General features: G+C 41.4%; 1 protein-coding gene across 1 annotated transcript in view; it reads right to left on the reverse strand.

Moving 5' to 3' along the window:
• Positions 1-19,608, reverse strand: part of ZNF451 (zinc finger protein 451) — an 82,974-nt gene that overhangs the window by 58,675 nt on the left and 4,691 nt on the right. The window contains 1 exon segment of the mRNA XM_047794401.1: positions 14,333-14,413. Coding sequence (XP_047650357.1) covers positions 14,333-14,413 — 81 coding nt within the window.

The raw sequence follows: 19,608 nt of genomic DNA on the forward strand, positions 1-19,608 counted from the left end.
CACCTTATTAATGATCCAACTGCAGAACCAAAGCTACAGTGCCATCAGGAACATGGGCAGAAAGGGGCCAATAGTCAGATTTGGGAATGAACTCCCACCATTCTGTTAGAGCCACCGTGTTGAACTGTAATTTAAGGTGAAATCACAAAATTCCAGGGCTCTTCTGAGGCTGAATCTCTCCCAAAGCTTATAGTCTAAATAAGCATTTAGGCAAGGTGAGGCTTTCAGGCTTTTCAGCCTTAAGCTAGAAATGGAATTGGCTTTCAGTGATAACAGCGATAAGCTTTAAATTTACTTAGAATGTTAACAGCCATAGCATCCGAAGCTGTGCTTCATGAAGCACTTTCTGTCATCATCCTGGGTTAATTTCCATATGAAATACTACTAAAGAGTAACAGTAAAGAGTCCACAATGAGAGCAGATAACCAGCAATAAAACATATCACTCAGTTATTTTGGGGAAGTAGCACAGTCAAGTCCTAGGAAATATACCAGGGAGGGGAGAGTCTCTAGCTACCAGTATTTTAAACCACTCTCTCTGCATGTCTTCCTTCCATACCCACCCTCCTCCCAATGGGGAAGTTGTGCAGGGTCCTAACAAAATTAGGGAGAAAACTGTTTAGTCAGAAAAGGTTAAAAAGCAGATTCTAGTTCAGTTCCTATGCAAAAAAAAAAAGACTAAAATGAAAACTCTGTGGATGATGAGGAGCTGGGAGGTTACAAGATGAGGGTCCCACTGGGAACAGGAGAAGTATTCCAGAAGCGGAAGCCAGGTGAATACAGCCTCCCCCTGCAACCCTGTCTGGCTCAGCCCTGGACACTAGGAAATTCTTTTATTTTCCAGTGTACTCCACATTCTTACTTGAAACCTGAGGTAAAACATGTTAAAGCAAATGTGGACTGTGTCCCTAGAAATGCAGTCAGATTAAACTGGACTGCACACATCCATGAGAATCAAGCACAAAAGAGGGAAAAGTAGGCAAGAATTCTTTTGTTCTGGAGCTTGGTAGAGTTACAGCAAAAACTCCACGTCTGGAAATATTAAACTTGGGCAGGAAAGGAAGAGGGCTTTCTTATGATAGCTAATCTGGAATAGTAGAGTTCAGTGGGTCTCCATAATTGGGATAGGAGATGGGAAGGAAAGCCTGATACAGGATTCCCTTATTTTGCCAAAGGCATTTTTAAAAAGGAACTAACAGCAATGGTCAGCATTGTGTCTTGTCATTTCAAAATTTCCCTTAGCAGTCTCATTACTGAACAAACTTTACCTTGTGAAAAACCATTTGCACTGTCCTGATTTTTTAATCCCTTTGCTACAGACCAATAACCACTTCAAACTCCAAATCAGTTCAGTTGAACCTGAAGCCAGTTCTGACCATAACCTCACAATCCTGATCATAAAAGATCATCAGGAATAATGTCCAATGAGAACTCTACTACTTAGGCAAAATTTTTACCAAAGCACTTAACACATTCATATACTAATCAAGTTTAATGAGCTAACAAAGATTTCCTGGAAACTATTACAATTTCTAACACTGCTATGAAACTGAACTGCTATGTGAACTGTAAAATAAATGCAAACAAAATCATTAAATAATTAATGACATGGCACAAAATCTCATTACTAATGAAGCTATAATCTGTATACATTTCAACTTTTTTTCCCTCCTATAATTTATATTTATTAAGTGAAAATGAACCCATTTTATGATAAAAATATTTAAGTAAATCTAGAAGGCTATAAATCAAAATGATAAAAGTAGTCGTTTCTGTCTAGAGAGTTTTTTTTTTCTTTTTTCTTTTTTAGGATTAAGGTTAGGTTCTTAAGTAACAAAGCTATCAACTTTGGCATTTTCTACACAATTACTTTGATAGAAATATGCCTAGAGTCACTGAATTCTCCTTTTACCACATAGGAGGGGATAAAAGCTAGAAGAAAGCCCTCTATAAAGTCAGTCATTAATCAGACAGGAGGTCACAACAACCCAGCTCCCCATCTGACTCACCAAAGGTATTTTTATGGCTACTGAAAAAGCCAGTAATAAGATGAAACTGGGGTGGGCATGAGGGGGACAGGAATGTAGAGGAGGGGACACAGACAGAACAGCCTCAGGCAGGGTTACTGTACTGATACCTCCCTGCATGTAGGCTAGCATTGATCCGTCACAGGGGCAGCACTGGAAGATCCCCTCCGACATCTGCATCTCCTGGGTAAGGGGTTCCAAGTTCAAAGAAAACTCAAAGATGCAACCAACTGCAAAAGCGGAATGAATTAACTTTGAAAATTATCACCATATTCATCTAATACACCTGTCTGAATGCGATTCCTGAAACAACTGCCTTCCTTCACACAAACTCAAATTTCAAAGCCTGCTTATTACTGCTCATCCCAAAGCTGTAGTCTGCAGTTAGGTCTGCAGAATAAGTTCTGTTTACCAGAATCCCCTTGTATCCCACTTATAACTGAAACCATACCCCAAAGAACATTTTGAAAAACAACAATTTTTCTGAGGAATTTTATATTCAAATACAAATAGAGTAGAAGAGAGAAACACAGCAAAGCAGTACAATATTTATTTATCATCTCCAGCAGCAAAACTTTGAAACCAGAAAACAACTCTTTGTACAAAGCAAACTCCTTCCCACCCCCAAACTGGTTATTGTTTACAAATACAAAGTACATAGAACATACGCTTTATACGAACAAATTTTAAAACATACATATAGTTATACCCCATTCTGTAAAGTACTACTCAGCTAAGAAGGCTAATACCACCAAACCTGTTAAAGAAGACTCTTCCAACGTTGTCTTTTGGGTAAATTGCCAATATCTATACTAGTAAAAATCCCCTCCTAGGAAGAATAACTTTGATTCTCCTTTGATACAAACCCCCCCAACCCCCTCCAAAAAGCAACCTTGGAGCTTAGGGAAACTTTTAATGATCTCCTAATATGAAACTGTGACAAAGCAAAGAGGAATTACAATGCTTTAGCCCTAAGTGCCACTGCTCTACCTCTAGCACAGGAAGAAAAAGGATGAATTGTGAAGAGAGAAGAGGTGAATGTGGCAACCAGAGCAAGGAAAGATACTCCAAGCAGAGAAAACACAAAAAGCAAGCTGACAACATGTGTTCCAGGTGCTGCTGGAGATGCCACTGACACAGGGCTCACAGGCCCTGCTTCAACGCCACATCTGCAAACTCCAATGAAGCAACAGCTTAAAGAAAGCCCCTCCTTCTGCCCAAGTCCACCCTCAAGTTATCTGCAGGCCACACACAAGGAAGGCACGACATCTGGGCACACTGAGGACCCCTGGCCCAGGTGTCCCTGCCCATGAGTAGCAGCATTCTGCTCATGGGCACCAGGGCCCTAGCTCCTATCCATTGCTGGAGCCATCCCTGCATTGAGAGGAGCCTAATCCAGAGCCTAACCTTCAGCTCAGCTCAAGGAAGAAAAGGAACCTAGGTGTCCAGGATAGACAAACCAACTTCCAGAAAGACTACTTCTACAACCTCACTAGTAACGGCTCTACAAGCTTAGTGCACTCAGCAGGTAGAAACCATTACATTTTCAGGGGTAATTTATCCTTTCTTCAACCTAACCTCCTTCAATTGTGACCATAAAGGCTATTCCTTCCACTTCTGAAACCAGAAACATGATGTTCCTCACACCTGCATGCGGATTCCCTTGCCTGAATGCCTGGATCCTGCGGCTTCACTGGTCAGATGAGCTCCTCTCCAGTTGCAGCCACCTGGTGAGGAAAGCCTCTCTGACCCCTCTAGATGCCTCACCCCAGGCATCCCTCCAAACAGGACAATTCCATGACCAGTAGTTCTTTCCCTTAAGAGAACATTCATCTCTTCCTAACTCCCAGTATCCTCAGACCTTCCTCAGAGCCTGCCTGCACACAGCAGGTATGAAAAGGATGTTTTACAAATAAAGATTGTTTCCAACAGAGACACAAAATGACCAAATACCATCCATCAAAAATTGTATACTTATACCAACACATTCTAGCTCTTCATTCTACATCTTATTTTTTCCTTATTATTATAAGCATTCTTAGCTTGCACTTAAGAGACTATTTCACTTTAAATACATCTTTCAATGACTTAATCCTTTATCGGGCCTGTATTATATGTAGATCAATGGCTCAGCTTTAAAAAAAATTGTAAATAGGGAACATGATGTGCTAACATGAAATGAACTACTACGTACTATTAAATACATCTTCAAGTATATCTGTATTTATATCCAATACCATCCCACAGTTATAAGAAATCTACAAATGTGGGCAGAAACAGCATAACTACTAAAGAAAGTAATCCATACTGGGCACTGAAGTTTCCAAAGTACTTCTGGGCATAGCCTCACTTGAGAGTAGGAAACTGAGTCTCAGAGTTAATACTCACATCAAGGTCTCTGGAATTCAAATTCCACCTTCCTTCCATTAAGCCAATATCCTTAAGACACCAGTTTAAAAGAAAAAAAAAAAAATTAAGCACACATCTGAAATGAAATGGGTATTATAATAAAGGTACAACAAATTAAAAAAGGATGAAAATGATCAGTACTGAAAATGAATGGGATACAAATAAGCAATACATGAAACCGAAGCCAACGACAACACATCAAGGATCACCTTAGTCCAGCACAGCAAAACTTTAGGGTTAGGGTTCCTGATCAGGCAAGTGAAATAACCAGGAATTAGTTACTACAAGACATCAAGTAATAAGAGATTAGAGTAGAGCCATAAACACAAAATCCAGGGAAGAAAAAGGGTAGTATTTGTCAAATCAACTTCTCAGAGAGGTTAAGATTTGAGTGGCACCTTGAAAAACAAACAAAGGCAGCTAAGTACAATGCTGAACTGAGACTTGGAGGAGAAGAGTGTATATTCAAAGCTGGTTCCACCATTTGAGCAAGTTGCCGGACATAAGTTCCATTTCCTCATCAGCAAAGTAAGGGCGAATTTCTGCCTCAAGAGTACCCTCCAACTAGCACAAAGCCTAGTACCTAGAAGCTCTAAGGAAGGTTCTTTCCTCCACTCCTTCTAGTAGGAAGACAACAATTAAAGCCAATTCTATCAAGGAGCTTCCAAGATCTGTCAAAATACATTCTTGTCAAAAGTAAAAGCAAGAGTTCCCGTTGTGGCTCAGTGGTTAACGAATCTGACTAGGAACCATGAGGTTGCCGGTTCGTTCCCTGGCCTCGCTCAGTGGGTTGAGGATCTAGCGTTGCCACGAGCTGTGGTGTAGGCTGCAGACATGGCTTGGATCCCACATTGCTATGGCTCTGGCGTAGGCCGGCGGCTACAGCTCCGGTTAGACCCCTAGCCTGGGAACCTCCATATGCCGTGGGAACGGCTCTAGAAAAGGCAAAAAGACCAAAACAAAAACAAAAAAAAGTAAAAGTGGTTATAAGCCATTAAACAAAGACCAACACGCATCCAACTCTGTGCTAAGCTTCTAAATGAGACCGATTACAAATAAACTATATTCTATCCAAGACAGAAAGGAGTGGGCTGCACAACTGGAAGCAAGCAGCTTAATGTAATTAAATAAGTCTTAAAACATGGAACTGAATCTAAAGCTGTGCTTAGTAACCTGGAAAATGTTTTCTCCCATCATCTACATCTCTGTCACCTCATTAAACAAAAGCAGTACAGATAAAGGGACCACGAACATGAAAATTATTTTAGCACATCACTACCTTGTGAGCCAAGGCCATCACAGATAAAAGCGGGAGTTAACAAGAGGTCTAACTGTAGCCCTTAAAACTGAATGCTGTGACAGAGCTGCTCTTATAAGTGGGTAATGAAAGGAAACAGCACAGGATAGCTCATAGGAAAAATAGCCTGTGAGTTTAGTCTTACAAAGGGATGACTAACAGAACTCCTAAGACTTGAAGCATTTAAGGTCAAAGAACAATTTTTTTAATACCGCCAGATATAAAGCATTTATTTTCACTACCAAGGAACATACTACTGGGGAATATCAGAAAACTCAATACAACTTGAGAGATCTCCGAAGTCCTAAAAGAAACTACAGACAACCTGAGAACTCTTGTTGCAATTGACAAGGCATCAGAAAATCCAATGGACCATCTGAAATAGACAGTTACCTCAACAAAACCAATAAAGCCTTAATCACCTAGAGAAAACCGATTAAGATACGGCATATGTCAGGGCTGTACTATAAACTCATGGTGATGAGCTTAAAATTTTTATGAGAATGAAAAGATACAACTAACCACAAACTACATGTAATAATATATTTGTATAAGGACTATACAGAAATGAGAAAATACTACTACCACAGAATAAGAAGGCATTAAAAACTGGTGAAAGTTCAATAGCCAAACTGATAATGAGACTGAACTGCCCACATAAAAAAAAAAAAAAAAAAGGGGGGGGGGGGACATTTTTAAGCAAAAACTAGAAAATGCTGAAGGCATTGTATTTAAACATACAACTACAAAGCCACATCAAAATCCTGGCTAGGATACACTGGTAATGAAAAGTATAATTGACAAGGAGATTAAGGAAGACCAGACACCCTTTTAGAAAGAGGTGTTACATAAAGGGGAAGAAAAGATCAATACAAAGAATGAAATAACTGACATGTTTAACATCAAAAGGACATGGCTGGACTGTGATCACTTCCAGATATAGCCCACCATAAGCAAACATAATTTCCAGTGATGAGATATCTCAGTGGTACCAAACACTACTATAAAAAAAGGTTTTCATTCCTACAAAGTCAAGCAAGTGAAAAAACAGAGTAGTACAAAAATATCATCCCACTAATCAATTCAAGAAAAAAATATTTAATAAAACAATATTATGCTCATCATTCCTCCAGGAAAGAGAATTCCATAATATATATTAATGGCATAAAAAACTTATAATATCTGGAAAAATAACAAAAAGGTTTGCATTCAATACAGTGGTCATCATCAGTTTACAGATAACTTCCACCTGCATGTTTTCTTAAGTGAAAAACGAAGACATGATTGGTGGAAACACTAATGAAGAACTATACAGAATGGTTCCAGCCAACTGAATGACATGCAGGAGATGCACACAGATACCACAATCAATGACTGGACGGGCCCCTAACACTAAGGAAGGAAGGGTACCTTTATAGAAACAAGGCAACTTAAACAGTACAAGTCTAGGCAAAACATGCCTCACATTTAAACAAGAAAAGTTTTGTTATTGCAATCTTTAAGCTATCTCTATGAAGATCTAACACAGAATTTCTAACCTTTACCAGAATCCCAGTCAATTAATCATGTCCTCAAGAAGACTGGGTGGGGCTTTTAACTCTGTATCAAATTTTACAGCTAGAAGGGATTCTGGCTTGTGTCTGTTCCAGCCTCCTTGTTTACAGTACCTGAGAGGTTATCTTGGATGTAGCAGGCAGGCCCTTAAGGACATTATCAGTCAGGTCACTTAGGTACCATTCAGTAAATTATTAGTAAAACACCAATGTAATATACTAAAACAGTACCCAAGAAGCCTGAGTTAATGATCCCCTCGAAGTATCATTTCGAGGGCTATATAAATAAGTGGAATTATACTGATAAACAGCCACACAATAACAATAATAACAATAATAATAATAATATATAAGTCTAAATGTAAGTACACTGATGAGGAAGCTGTCACAAAGTCTAAAAAAAGAAAAAAGATAAAGTGTCAGCAAATGTACCACTTTATCCTAATGTCTTTGTTTCTTCTCACCATGTAAACACATCTACTTATCAAATATGTGTGTTACCATGGCAAAAAATGAGATTAGATAGGAGACAAATGATTCAATCAGAAACCTAGAACCTACAGATAGAAAACAAAGCTGCCACAATGCCCAGAAAACTGAGCCAATCACTAATAACTACTGTGAAGTTATTTAAATAGTCATACTATACAACCTTCTGAAATGGATCAACAGTGCTGAAAAGAAAACTAACACTCAAAAGAAGTACTTTTAGATAGTGCAATTGTATAGATGATGAATAAACTGCTATGAGATTAAAAATCAATGTACAGAATTCACATAAACATCACCAGCAACATATGCAAGACATTTAAATGTTGTTTTTAACAACAGCGTGAAATTTAAAAAGGCACTTGATAGAACAATTAATGGAAACAGTATTTCTATGTACACACAGTAACTATAAGAAACCATATTGTCTCCACATACATTTTATGTGTAGTCAAACAATAACACTTTGAAGAAAAAGGATCATTAGATGCATCCCTTTTGAGAATACCAAATCAACCTGTGATGGTTCCAAGGCCTCCTAGAAAGCCTAGAGGTATTCAAACGCAAGGGGGAGAATCTTGCCAAAGGCTCTGCACAGGGCAGACGGGAGGTGAACACCTGTTCCCTGACTAAGAATGAGTTCCATACACTACTGCAGGGCTGTTTCCCCAGACCAAGTCACTATTTTAGCTTATGACACCATCATCATTCATGTATGCCAGACAAAGACTTTAAAATAACAAAAACAGGTTAAGGATATTGTTTCTTCTATAGTCAAGAGACCCATCTACAGCTAAACCCATTCCCACTCTACAGTGTTCTGCCCCAGCCTACAAAACCACCAAACCCTTCAGAAGCTAGTAGCCACCTGACTACCAACTCCATGATTCCTCAATACCTTCTTATTTTTAGGAAAAAGTCTCTGGAGGTGCTTGGGCACATCAGTTAGAGAGTGGTACAGCAACAATACTTATCTTTTTAATTAGTTATCTTTACAACTGAGCAACATAATACAAAGGCAAAAAAACAGCAGTGCTGTCATAAACATTTAGGAGAGGAGGAAGTGCACAACAGTGGGAATAGTCAACATGACTCAACTATACACTTAAAAATGGTTATGATGGTAGACTTTAGGTTATGTCTTTTTTAACCACAATTTAAAAATTTTTTTAAAAATTAAAAGGAGAAGCATGTTAAGTGGAAATGCCAAAGCAGTTTCAGACAATCAGGTCTTCAAGTACCATTTATTTTGGTTTGATTTCTGGAAAATAATCTCAAAAATCATCAAGTTTGTGACCAGCATCTAATTCAGGGCAGGAAAGGGGAGAAATGGCAAAGTGGGAGCTGTCTAAAGCAGCCTTCACTACTGGGAACTAAGGGCAGCCATACAGAAAGGCAGCAAGGCCTCCCTCCCCAGCAAGGTCCCTGGTGGCTGATCCTTTCACAGAATGAAGTACAGCGTCACATCCAGGGGCAGAGACCGTGAACTGGTGCAGTGGCCAGCATCAGCTATAAAATCTGTGAGTTCTTAGGCCCTTGCTTCTTTTCAGTTAGTTATCAATGCTCTATGGTTCAATTCAAAAGACAGTTTCTAGAGCACTGGCATGGACCTAAAAAAGCAGAAGCAAAACTTTGTAAAAAATATAGAAAAACTCAAGGTTAAATCTTAACTCTAGACATGACTTGACCAAATCTGCCAAGAGGAGACTCTACCAAGACTGAAGATTAAGCTTATCTACAAATAGGACAAACAGAGTCAATACAGTACCCTGAAATTATCTGACAAAATAAAAAAACTTCAAATAGGGATATATGCATCTTCAAACTCTACAGCACAAATAGGGAGACGAAGAAAAGTCGACACAAAGGGTGCTGACTACGGTTATGAGGAGGAGAGGGAATGCACTTCCAATAAGCTATGAAAAAGTGGGGCACCAGAGAAAGCGCTGATCACCACTGTTCCTGCAGGAAATAGAAACCACACAAACCCCAAAACAGTGTGTCAGTCCACTAACAGGAGACCCAAAATACTGTTCTCAAGCTGATGAAAAAGAAATGCAGATGTTTGACAAACCAGGAAATTACAAAACTGTAAGCCTGTCAATAAAACTTTTTCTATTTGGCAAAGCAAATAATACTAGATGACGTATGCAGACCCCTCCAATTTAGCATTTTCTCCATCTCTGAAGTCAGGCTGCAAAGACCAAGGTCTCAGGGCTGGGACGCCATATAGCCATTGCCTGGAGACTAAAGATGCTGTGGGACATGTAACTGAGCTATCTGCTGCCAGTGCCAGTCTGGAGGAGAAAGAGTAATGGGAAGAACTGGGAACAAAAAGGTGAGTCATCTCTCACAGCAGGAGTCTGACTAGATTAAGGGACCAATAAATCAAGAACGGGTCACTGCAGTCTTCACTTCAGATTCTCAAGAAATTGTTGATGGATATCCAGAAAGTGAATGTGTAGGGCGTTCTCTTTACCACCTCCAGTTTCATGTTAAATCACAAGGATTTCTCAGGAACGTCTAGATTGATGGCATCCCTCTTTATTACCATTAGAGGACCAGGCTGTCAGGCATGTTTGGTTCTTGCTCTTTCAAGAGCTCAGATATGCATGCCTGGATGATGTAACATCCTTTATTTCCAGGGCAATAGCCTGTATTATCTTTGTTGTATCTGGAGTGTGATAAATTATCAGCTCAAAAAAGTGCAGAAGGGAGTCAAGAAGGTCATCTTGGTGAAGGGCCCAGACGATCCCGGGAGAGCACCAGGACTGGGTCTCACAGCCTGTCAGCGGATGAGAGCCTGGCAGTGCCAACTGCAGAGAACTCTCACCCGTAGCTTGCAGCTCCGGGTAGTGACAGTAGAGCCGTCATCTGTCCTGCTGACGACAGGGCATTACTGCAGCAATTTCTACAGCGATGTCACAGGCAGGACAGTCTTCTTCTGGCTGTGTCCACAACACACCTGTAACATCCAGCCATCCTACTGGGTGCAAACTGGATTGGCAAAGTTTGGTCTGAATTACAGTTCTTGTTGTATGGCTTCAAGTCTGATCCTGAAGCCTCCCAGAGCTGGAGAGCAGTGTGAACCCCTGGTGAGTTGATCATCCTGACATAGAGAGATTACAGCAGATTTGTCGTTTTGTGAGGATTTGACAAATTGAAGCCTAAACAAGGAAGCACTGATGACCTAAAAAGGAAGGATTTGCCTCTGGTGTTAGAGACCTAATGGTAGATTATTTCCAAACCCCAAATCTGCTATCCTCAGGTTACCACTAAGATTTTCCTGAGGAAGAAAGAAATCTTTGTATTTTTCCTTCATCACAAGAGAACTCAGATTTCTGAGCACCCTCCTCTAGACTTCTTTTGGACTAGAAGTAATGGGTAAGCCTTTGTCCAGCCCTACCTAAAAGTCTCTACTGCTCACCCGGCCAACGAAGCATGAGTCTCTTTATTAATTACCTCATTCCAAAAGTCTACAATTCAAATGCCAGCTGTGATAACTCCAGATATGCGTTCAGTCTCTGAGGTGACTTCTGGCCTGTAGGTCCTGTGAGTGGGAAGGGCAGGAGAAACAGCTGGCTCTCGGACAGCCACACTGCAGACCATGAAGGGTTATCAGTTCTTGTAACTGTGGCGCTCTGGAGAATCTCCCTTCTTCCTATATCTGTAGGGGTGGTTTCGAGGTTTGTACCAATCCCCTCTGGAGTGGCCTCTACTGTGATAATGGGCTTTCTGATCATGCCCATAAAAGTAGCGGTGCTGACTGTAGTATTTGCTGTGGTCTTTATACTCGTTTTCTTTTATACTGTTTTCTTCTGCAACAACAGCATTCGCATCTTGTCCAAAGAGGGAGGTACCATCAAAGGGCAAGTGTGAGATCTTCTCCTGGGTCTTCTTAGTGAGAGATGTGAGTCGAAGCCAAGCCTGCCTTCTGTAGTCTATTGCCATTGCCATAACTCTGACTACAGAGTCCATGATGTCCCTCGTGGTGCAAAGCTGCCAAAGGCCGGCATCCATACCATCAGATATTATACACCTTGCTTTCCCGCGATCAAACTCTGGGTCATGGACCAGATCCTCCATGTCTTCCCAGAGTTTACGCTGATACTGAGTCATATAGGCCATGTAGCTAGCAGCTCGGGCTGCGATGGAGGCAGCGTGGTAGAACCTACAACCCATGACCTCCATTTCTTTGGAGGTAGAGTCCAGAGGCGAGGTGGTGCTCCCTCTCTTGCTGTGCTCCAACGCTTCAACAATGGGGCCCCCAGCTGGTGGATTTGGCTGGAAGGGAGAGGTGTCCTTGGCCACAGGATACACCCTGTGTCCCATGAAGGAAGAAGGATGACAATCAGCAGGGTCTTTAAAAACCTCCGTGGTGGCAATTTTCAGAAGAGGATGCAGTGGAGGAACCAAACGCTTTTTAGAGGTCACACAGTCAGGTTTCCCATCACAGGGTTCTGCTTCGGCCTGCAATGTCACTCTCTTTATCACACCTCTTTGTTCCATTCTCTTCAGGAGACCTGTGAAACTAGACTGACTGGGGTCTGCTGGCTGCCCTCTGTCATCGGCTGATGGGGATCTGCACTCGGCCTCCTCTTCAGCTGTGGACACGTGTTCTTCCCTGGAGGCAGAGACGTCCCAGGGAGCTGAGGAGCTCTCACTTGGCCTAGAGTGATGGAATCTGAAACAGCTCCTGGACTGCAGGTCACGGATCACTCGGGACATCTCGGCCACTTGTGACTGGAGATAGAGGATGGCATCCTGCCCGTGCTGGGGAGCTGAAGACTCTACAGGTAAGTCCTCCTTGACCTCCGAAGAGGCCAAAGATTCTCGGGGAACCAGAAGTGGAGGCGAAGGCAGAATCTGGTTATTTTGTGATGTCTCTGTCTCAGAGATCTTAGTATCTGAATTACTGGGATCATGTGTCTGGTTCTCCAATGGGCTCTCAACAGAAGAAGGTTGGGAAGCTATCTTTTGTGGACTGCTGGTGCAGTCCCCAGAGGAGGCGCTGCTGTCTCCAATGGGAAGAGGGACACTGCAGCCAGAGCACATCCCTGGGCGATGACTCTCAGAGGATGGCGCCTTAGACACAGGTGTGCTCTGAGTTATCCACATGAACAAGGAAACCAAGGGAGAAAAAAAATAGGCTTTTAATATAGTAACTTTCAAGTGCAGAGATGCATGTCCAGTAAGTAGAACTCAATTTTTAAACTATCATCATTAACAGTGAAAGATGCGATCCATTACAAGTCAGCAAGGGGATCAAAGAAGTCAAATCCACAACCTTCACCACCCCAAAGGCCCAAGCCAACTACTGGCATTAAACTGGCACTGTCTATGAAAAAAGAGAGCAAAAACAAGCCCAGTTCACGATGCCATCCTAGCCGGCTGCTCGTTCCCATGCTAGAAGAGGTAGCAAGACTACTGGCAACAATTTTTAAAAATCCCCTTCAACATCTGTAAGTCAACAAGTAGAAGTTAATAACGGGAGAAAGACTTGGACAAAGGTCCACTGAGAAGAAAAAACTTTTCTAAAAGTTCCCCCTTGCAGAGTCACATTTTAAGTCCCTTTAAAAATTCTCTCATCCACTCTCCATGAGTAACAAAACTTTCAACTGCATGGCTCTACTTAACGGTTTACAGTTTTCAAGGAGCTTATGTATATATTTGTTACCTTATTTTATCCTCACAACAACCCTGTGAGGTAGGTATCACCGCATTATTCTTGTGTGATAAGGAAACTAAGATTAAAGGGCTACTTAGTTTACCCAAATTCAGAGAGTTAACAAGGAGTAAAGCTGAGACTAAAACCTAGGTATTCTAACTATAAGTCCAAGTCTTAATCCCTTACATCACGGAGCAAGACTTCTTCTGGCCACCCTCAACACATAGCTGGGCGTTTCCTAATCCATCACAAAAACAATCTATTAGTAGAAATTTGGGCTAAGACAAATCAAAGACAAGATTGCTACAAAGGGCTCAGCTAGTTTGGTTTCTCAGAGTCAGGGAAGTCTTCGTTTAAGGTCAAATCTACAACCAATAAATCACAGGTTAAGAGAGAAAACTCCAAATATGAGGGAGGCAGAAGAGCTTAAAAGGAATGATGTCTGAATAACCTGGAACCCTTCCCCGCATCCCATTTCCTGAAGAATCTTTACCTATCTTTTCTTCTAAGATAAAACAAATTTTCTGTAGCCACGTGGTTCTGGAAGAAAAGGATCCGGTTCTACAGGGCACATGAGGAGAGACGGGAAAGGAGAAGGGAGCCAAAAAGCTTGCAGTTTTTATTCCATTTCCCTTTTATCAGATATCATCTCCAAGGCACATAATCCTTTCTCATCCTCAAGGAAAGCAGAGGATCAAAGCTGGAAGTAGGGGATCTTCTGGGCAAAGGACCCCTTGGACTACTTCTTACTGCCCCTTTAACGGAAAAGGGCCATTCTGTAAAGCACAACAGCACCTGAACACAGCCATTGCTGAGATGATCGCTCTCTCTACAGAGGGCCTCTTAGATGCTGGAAGTGAAGAAATGCAAATCAAATGTAAAGTACTTACCTCAAGATGAGAGGTGCTAGGCTCTTCATCATCACTGCTGACCAGATCAATGTATTCCAGAACAGGTCGTAAAGGTCCCTCCTAGGATGGAATGAACAAATTAACAAGCATCTGGAGTTATCCCAACTACACCAGCACTTAAATCAATCCCTTTTTGATATTGGGAACTGCAAGAACTCCTCTGCAGAGGAAGCCTTATGGGTGGTAGAAAATAACCAGAACAAATGCAGAACCAAGAAATGATGACAAGACCTAGAAGAACCTAAGCCCAGGGAGGGTACTGAGACCTGTCGGTTTCTGGGGGAGAGGATTACTAATATAGGAGAAGCGCTACAAGGACACAGCTACTAGAAGCCAGTGCATTTCAGATGGGGTGGTGTCAGCAGTCTCTTAGAAATCCAAGCTCAAAACATGGAGCTCTCTGACTAGTGAGTGGGCTGTACCTCCCACACCTAGAGTCGCATATCAAATCTCCTTCATCCTTTCTTTCCATCCACACTGACTCCACCACAGACCAGGCCCGGAATGCTAAACTTAAAAGCCTAGATTTTACTCTACAGGCAAAAGGGAATCAGTAAATACTAAGATAGGAAAAATATCATGAGAGCTTACTTTAAGACTAGTCACCTAGAGGAGTATGGAGAGCAGGAAAAGCTGGATAATGAATCAGTCCAAGCACATAATAACACAAAACTAACATAGTGGCAGTGGGGAGAAAACAAACAAACCAAAAAAAAACCAGTGATGTCATGCTGCATATACAAGAGAATTCTGAGAAATAAAATCTGCCTGCCGGATCAGTAAACAATGGATGTTCCAGTCACCAGCAACTGTAGTCATCTCCAAAGCTGAGCCCTGAGGGAACTCAGGAAGGAAACAAAGAATACCTGTGATCTATTGGGCAGCCCTCAAACCGCAGCCACTTCCAGGGGTGAGCCCTGAGAAAACTCAGGCTGCGAAAACACAGGATTTTGGCCCCAGACAGCCAAGACAAATATCAAAGGAACGATTTCAGTGAGCCCAGACCACTGCATCTTCCCATACACAGAAAAGCCCTAAATTCCTTGAGGTATCTAGCATTCTGTTATTAACAGTAATCTTTGTTCCTACTTCCTGCCCTTTGTTGCAAAACTCCTACATATCCTAGCTCCCACCTCACCTCCCTGGAGCAGTTTTCTCAGGGTTACCTGAGATGCTGCCTCCTGGGCTTAAGTCCTCATTTTGCCTCAAATAAAAATTAACTTTTGGAGCTCCAGTGGCTCAGTGGATAACAAACCAAACTACCAACCATGAGAACTCGGGTTCGATCCCTGGCCTTGATAAGTGGGTTAAGGATCCAGCATTGCCATGAGATGTGGTATAGGTCAGTAGCTACAGCTCCAATTCAGCCCCGAGCTTGGGAACCTCCATATGCTGCAGGCATGGCCCTAAGAAGACAAAAAAAAAAAAAAAAAAATCCTTAACTTTCAACTTTTAGGTTGTGCTTTTTTTTTTTGAAGTCAACAATACACAGGTATAATGAAAATAAAAAACAAAAAATGGCTGGGGCTATTAAAAAAAAACACACACAAAACCCTGGACTTCCCTGGTGGCTCAGCAGGTTAAGGATTCAGCATTGTCACTGCTGTGGCTCTGATTACAGCTGTGGCGAGGGTTCGAACCCTAGCATAGGAACTTCTGCATGCCACGAGTGCAGCCAAAAAAAAACCAAAACCACACACACGCAAAAAAAAAAAAAAAAAAACCAGAAAACCCAACAACAAGGAGTCCAAGTGATCATGGTCCCTAAGATTTCAAGCTTCAGCAACTACAAGGAAGATAAGTTTGGAATAGTATCACTTTGGAATTAGCCTAAGTCTGGAACACAGAGACAGAAAGCTGGCAACCTTTTGGACAGATGCCCAAGTGCTACACAGAGGCAGCTGGCCAACAGCTGGAAACGCAGGCCTGTGGACACAAGAACATGAGTAGAAATGGAGACTGGAAACTGCTCCCCTATGAAACTATCAACTCCAGAACAAAACCGAAACTATTTTGTTGCCAAAGAAGAAAGCAAAGAGGAGAAAAAGATCCAAGGAAGCTCTTGAGAAAATTATGGAATTTTAGGATACAGGAAGAGATAAGCAGGTAATCATATATCTGAGAAGAATCAGTGATACAGAATTTCAAAGAAGCTAAAGACAGAGAAAAACCTCAACAAAGGTGTCAATGCTAAATGTGGCCAAAACCACTGAGCACCAAAAAAAGCCACTGAATTTAGCAACAAGACTTTTTTTTGGCCACACTCATGGCATACAGAAGTTTATCAAGCCAGGGATCAAATCCAAACCACAGCAGTGACAATATTGAGTACTTAACTGCTAGGCTAACAGGGACCTCTAGCAACAAGGTTTTAAAATGCCTTTGAGACAGAGTTCCCTGGTGGTTTAGTAGGTTAAGGACCTGACGTGGTCACTGCTGTGGTTCAGATTTGATCCCTGGCTTGGCAAAAAAAAAAAATAAATTAAAATGCCTTTGAAAGAGCAATGTTCAAGAAAATAGTGAGCAAAAAAAGTCAGGGTCTAAAAAATTAAGAAGAAAATAAGCCAATAAAGGCCAAGAGTAAAGATTATTCTTTACAAAATTCTAATATGTTCAGAACAAGAGAAAGTAACACAAGGGAAGAATGTGGCTGGGGGAAAGATCTCTTAGGATGAGAAAAGATGGCAGTTGGTAAACCAGAGTGACATATGCAGTGGGAAAAACTAACAAAAGAGACCTCAGGGTCAGGAGACAGAAAGTGAGATCTAACGAAAGATCCTCTTCCTGAGAAGAGCTATCCAGTCTCAAAGAGTGCCCCGTTTCTCCTCTCCCTAGGCCACAACGTCTCTCTAAGCAGGAAATTGCTTTCCCTGCAGGCAGATAAAACCAGAAAGCAAAACTTCTGGGCAGGGATCAAGTAATACAGTACTTAGGATTTCTCCCCAAGCTGTAAAAACGGAAATTGTGAAAAGAGTATAAGAGGGACAGACATTCCCCAATGTATGGTCAAAAGATGCATCACCTACTCTAAAACCTACCACCTGTACTAAGATTGTCAACATCATACATTCAACCTAAGGCGGCAGTAGAGGAGATAAAAATATAACAGCTTGTGCTCTTCAAGAAATGTACACTAGGAATTCCTATTACATCCCTGCTCATGTAGCACACCAAGAAAGACCCCAAGTTTCTAGAAATACAGAGGGTGGGCCAGAGCATCCATGAAGGGATAAAAGGCAGAGGAGAAAAGGAAGATAAAGGAGATTAACAGGGCACAAAGCAAAAACAGAATGGGCAGGAAAAAACAGTAAGGAAAATGGTCACAAACCAGATTAAATATCCTAATTTTAGGATAGAGGAAGAGATAAGCTGCAGAAATAGGAGAAAGGGCAAGAAAGGGAACAGACAAGAGAAGACTACCAGAAATTTCCTGTTGGGGTCAACCTTCACACTGATGGGCAGCCATTTCTGAACTACTGAAAAATGTCAATTTACGATTCACGTTAATTAGAGCAGATAAAAAAGAAACAGGATAGGAAATCCATAAATAAGAAAAAGCGGGAGTCAGTTAAGACTATTTTTTCATTCACGTGATAGAATGGTAGAAGACAGCATGTGTTTGAGACCCAAAACGGCGGAGGCTGAGTGGAAAAACAACACAAACAAGTGTCCCAAAGGAAATAAACTCTATGCTTCAGCTAATTTTCATAAATGAACAAATTTCCATGTAATAAACTTAAGGAATCAGAACACCTAGGTACTCCATTTATTTTACCCTAATCTGCAACATTTGTCATGAGCCCTGTACAGGCACTGTGCTCAACTTTTCACGTACGTCATTTCACTTAATCCCCACAATTACTTTACTATTAGGCCATTTAACAAATGACAAAACTGAGGTATACCTGTTTCCATAATCTACATAATTGGCTGTGTGATCACTGTTATTCTGAAGCAGTTCAAAGTATACACACTATTTTTAAATCAATGTTTATTTCCTAAGTTCCTGAGATATTTTCTCTTCCTTTAATATGAGAAAAATGACTATCTGCTATTGTCTCCATCTCTGAATAATTCATAACACTGACCAAAAAGTATGTTAATTATCCCCAGAAAGTAATGTTTATAATACCAATATCAAGAGAAGGTAATTTTTTATGTTTATAATGACTGCTTATCTTAAAAAGTACAAATGCACATGGTCCTCCAATTATAACATATTTTATTTAAATTTGCTCCATCCATCAACCACCATTTCATCCCCTTAGTACTGGGAAGTTTAAAAAAAATTTTTTTTTTTTTTGCAATTTCTAGGGCCACTTCCACGGCATATGGAGGTTCCCAGGCTAGGGGTCTAATCAGAGCTGTAGCCACCTGCCTACGCCAGAGCCACAGCAACGCGGGATCCGAGTCACGTCTGCAACCCACACCACAGCTCACGGCAATGCTGGATCCCTTAACCCACTGAGCAAGGCCAGGGATTCGAACCCGCAACCTCGTGGTTCCTAGTAGGATTCATTAACCACTGCGCCACGAGGGGAACTCCTAAAAAATATTTTTAATGACAGAGTTCCTGCTGTGGTGGGACACGTTAAGGATCCTGCAGTCTCTGCAACAGCACTGGTATGATCCCTGGCATGGTGCAGTGGGCTAAGGATCTGGAGTTGCTGCAGCTGTGGCTCAAGTTGTAGCTATGGCTTGGATTTGATCCCTGGCCTGGGAACTTCCATATGCCACAGGTGTGGCAAGAATACATATATATGCTTTCGTTCTTGTTATCAGAAAACTAATTCACAATACAAAACTAAAATACCAATTACCCATTAACTGGAAAGTGATGCCAATATACTTAGTCTACAAAAAAGCAATTTACCATTTAAAACAAAAACTATGGGAGTTCCTGTTGTGGCTCAGTGGTTAACGAATCTGACTAGGAACCATGAGGTTTCGGGTTCGATCCCTGGCTTTGCTCAGTGGGTCAAGGATCCAGCATTGCCGTGAGCTGTGGTGTAGGTTGCAGACACAGCTGAGATCCCGCATTGCTGTGGCTCTGGCATAGGCCAGCAGCTACAGCTCCGATTTGGCCCCTAGCCGGGGAACCTCCATATGCCATGGGATCGGCCCAAGAAATGGCAAAAAGACAAAAGATAAATAAATAAATAAAACAAAGACTATGGATTTGAGCACAGACGCAAAAATCTAATTAAAACCTTAGATAATTCATAGGCTTTTTCCACATAGAGAAGTTAGGGATA

Source organism: Phacochoerus africanus, chromosome 9, assembly GCF_016906955.1.
Source record: "Phacochoerus africanus isolate WHEZ1 chromosome 9, ROS_Pafr_v1, whole genome shotgun sequence".
NCBI classification, from domain to species: Eukaryota; Metazoa; Chordata; class Mammalia; order Artiodactyla; family Suidae; genus Phacochoerus; species Phacochoerus africanus.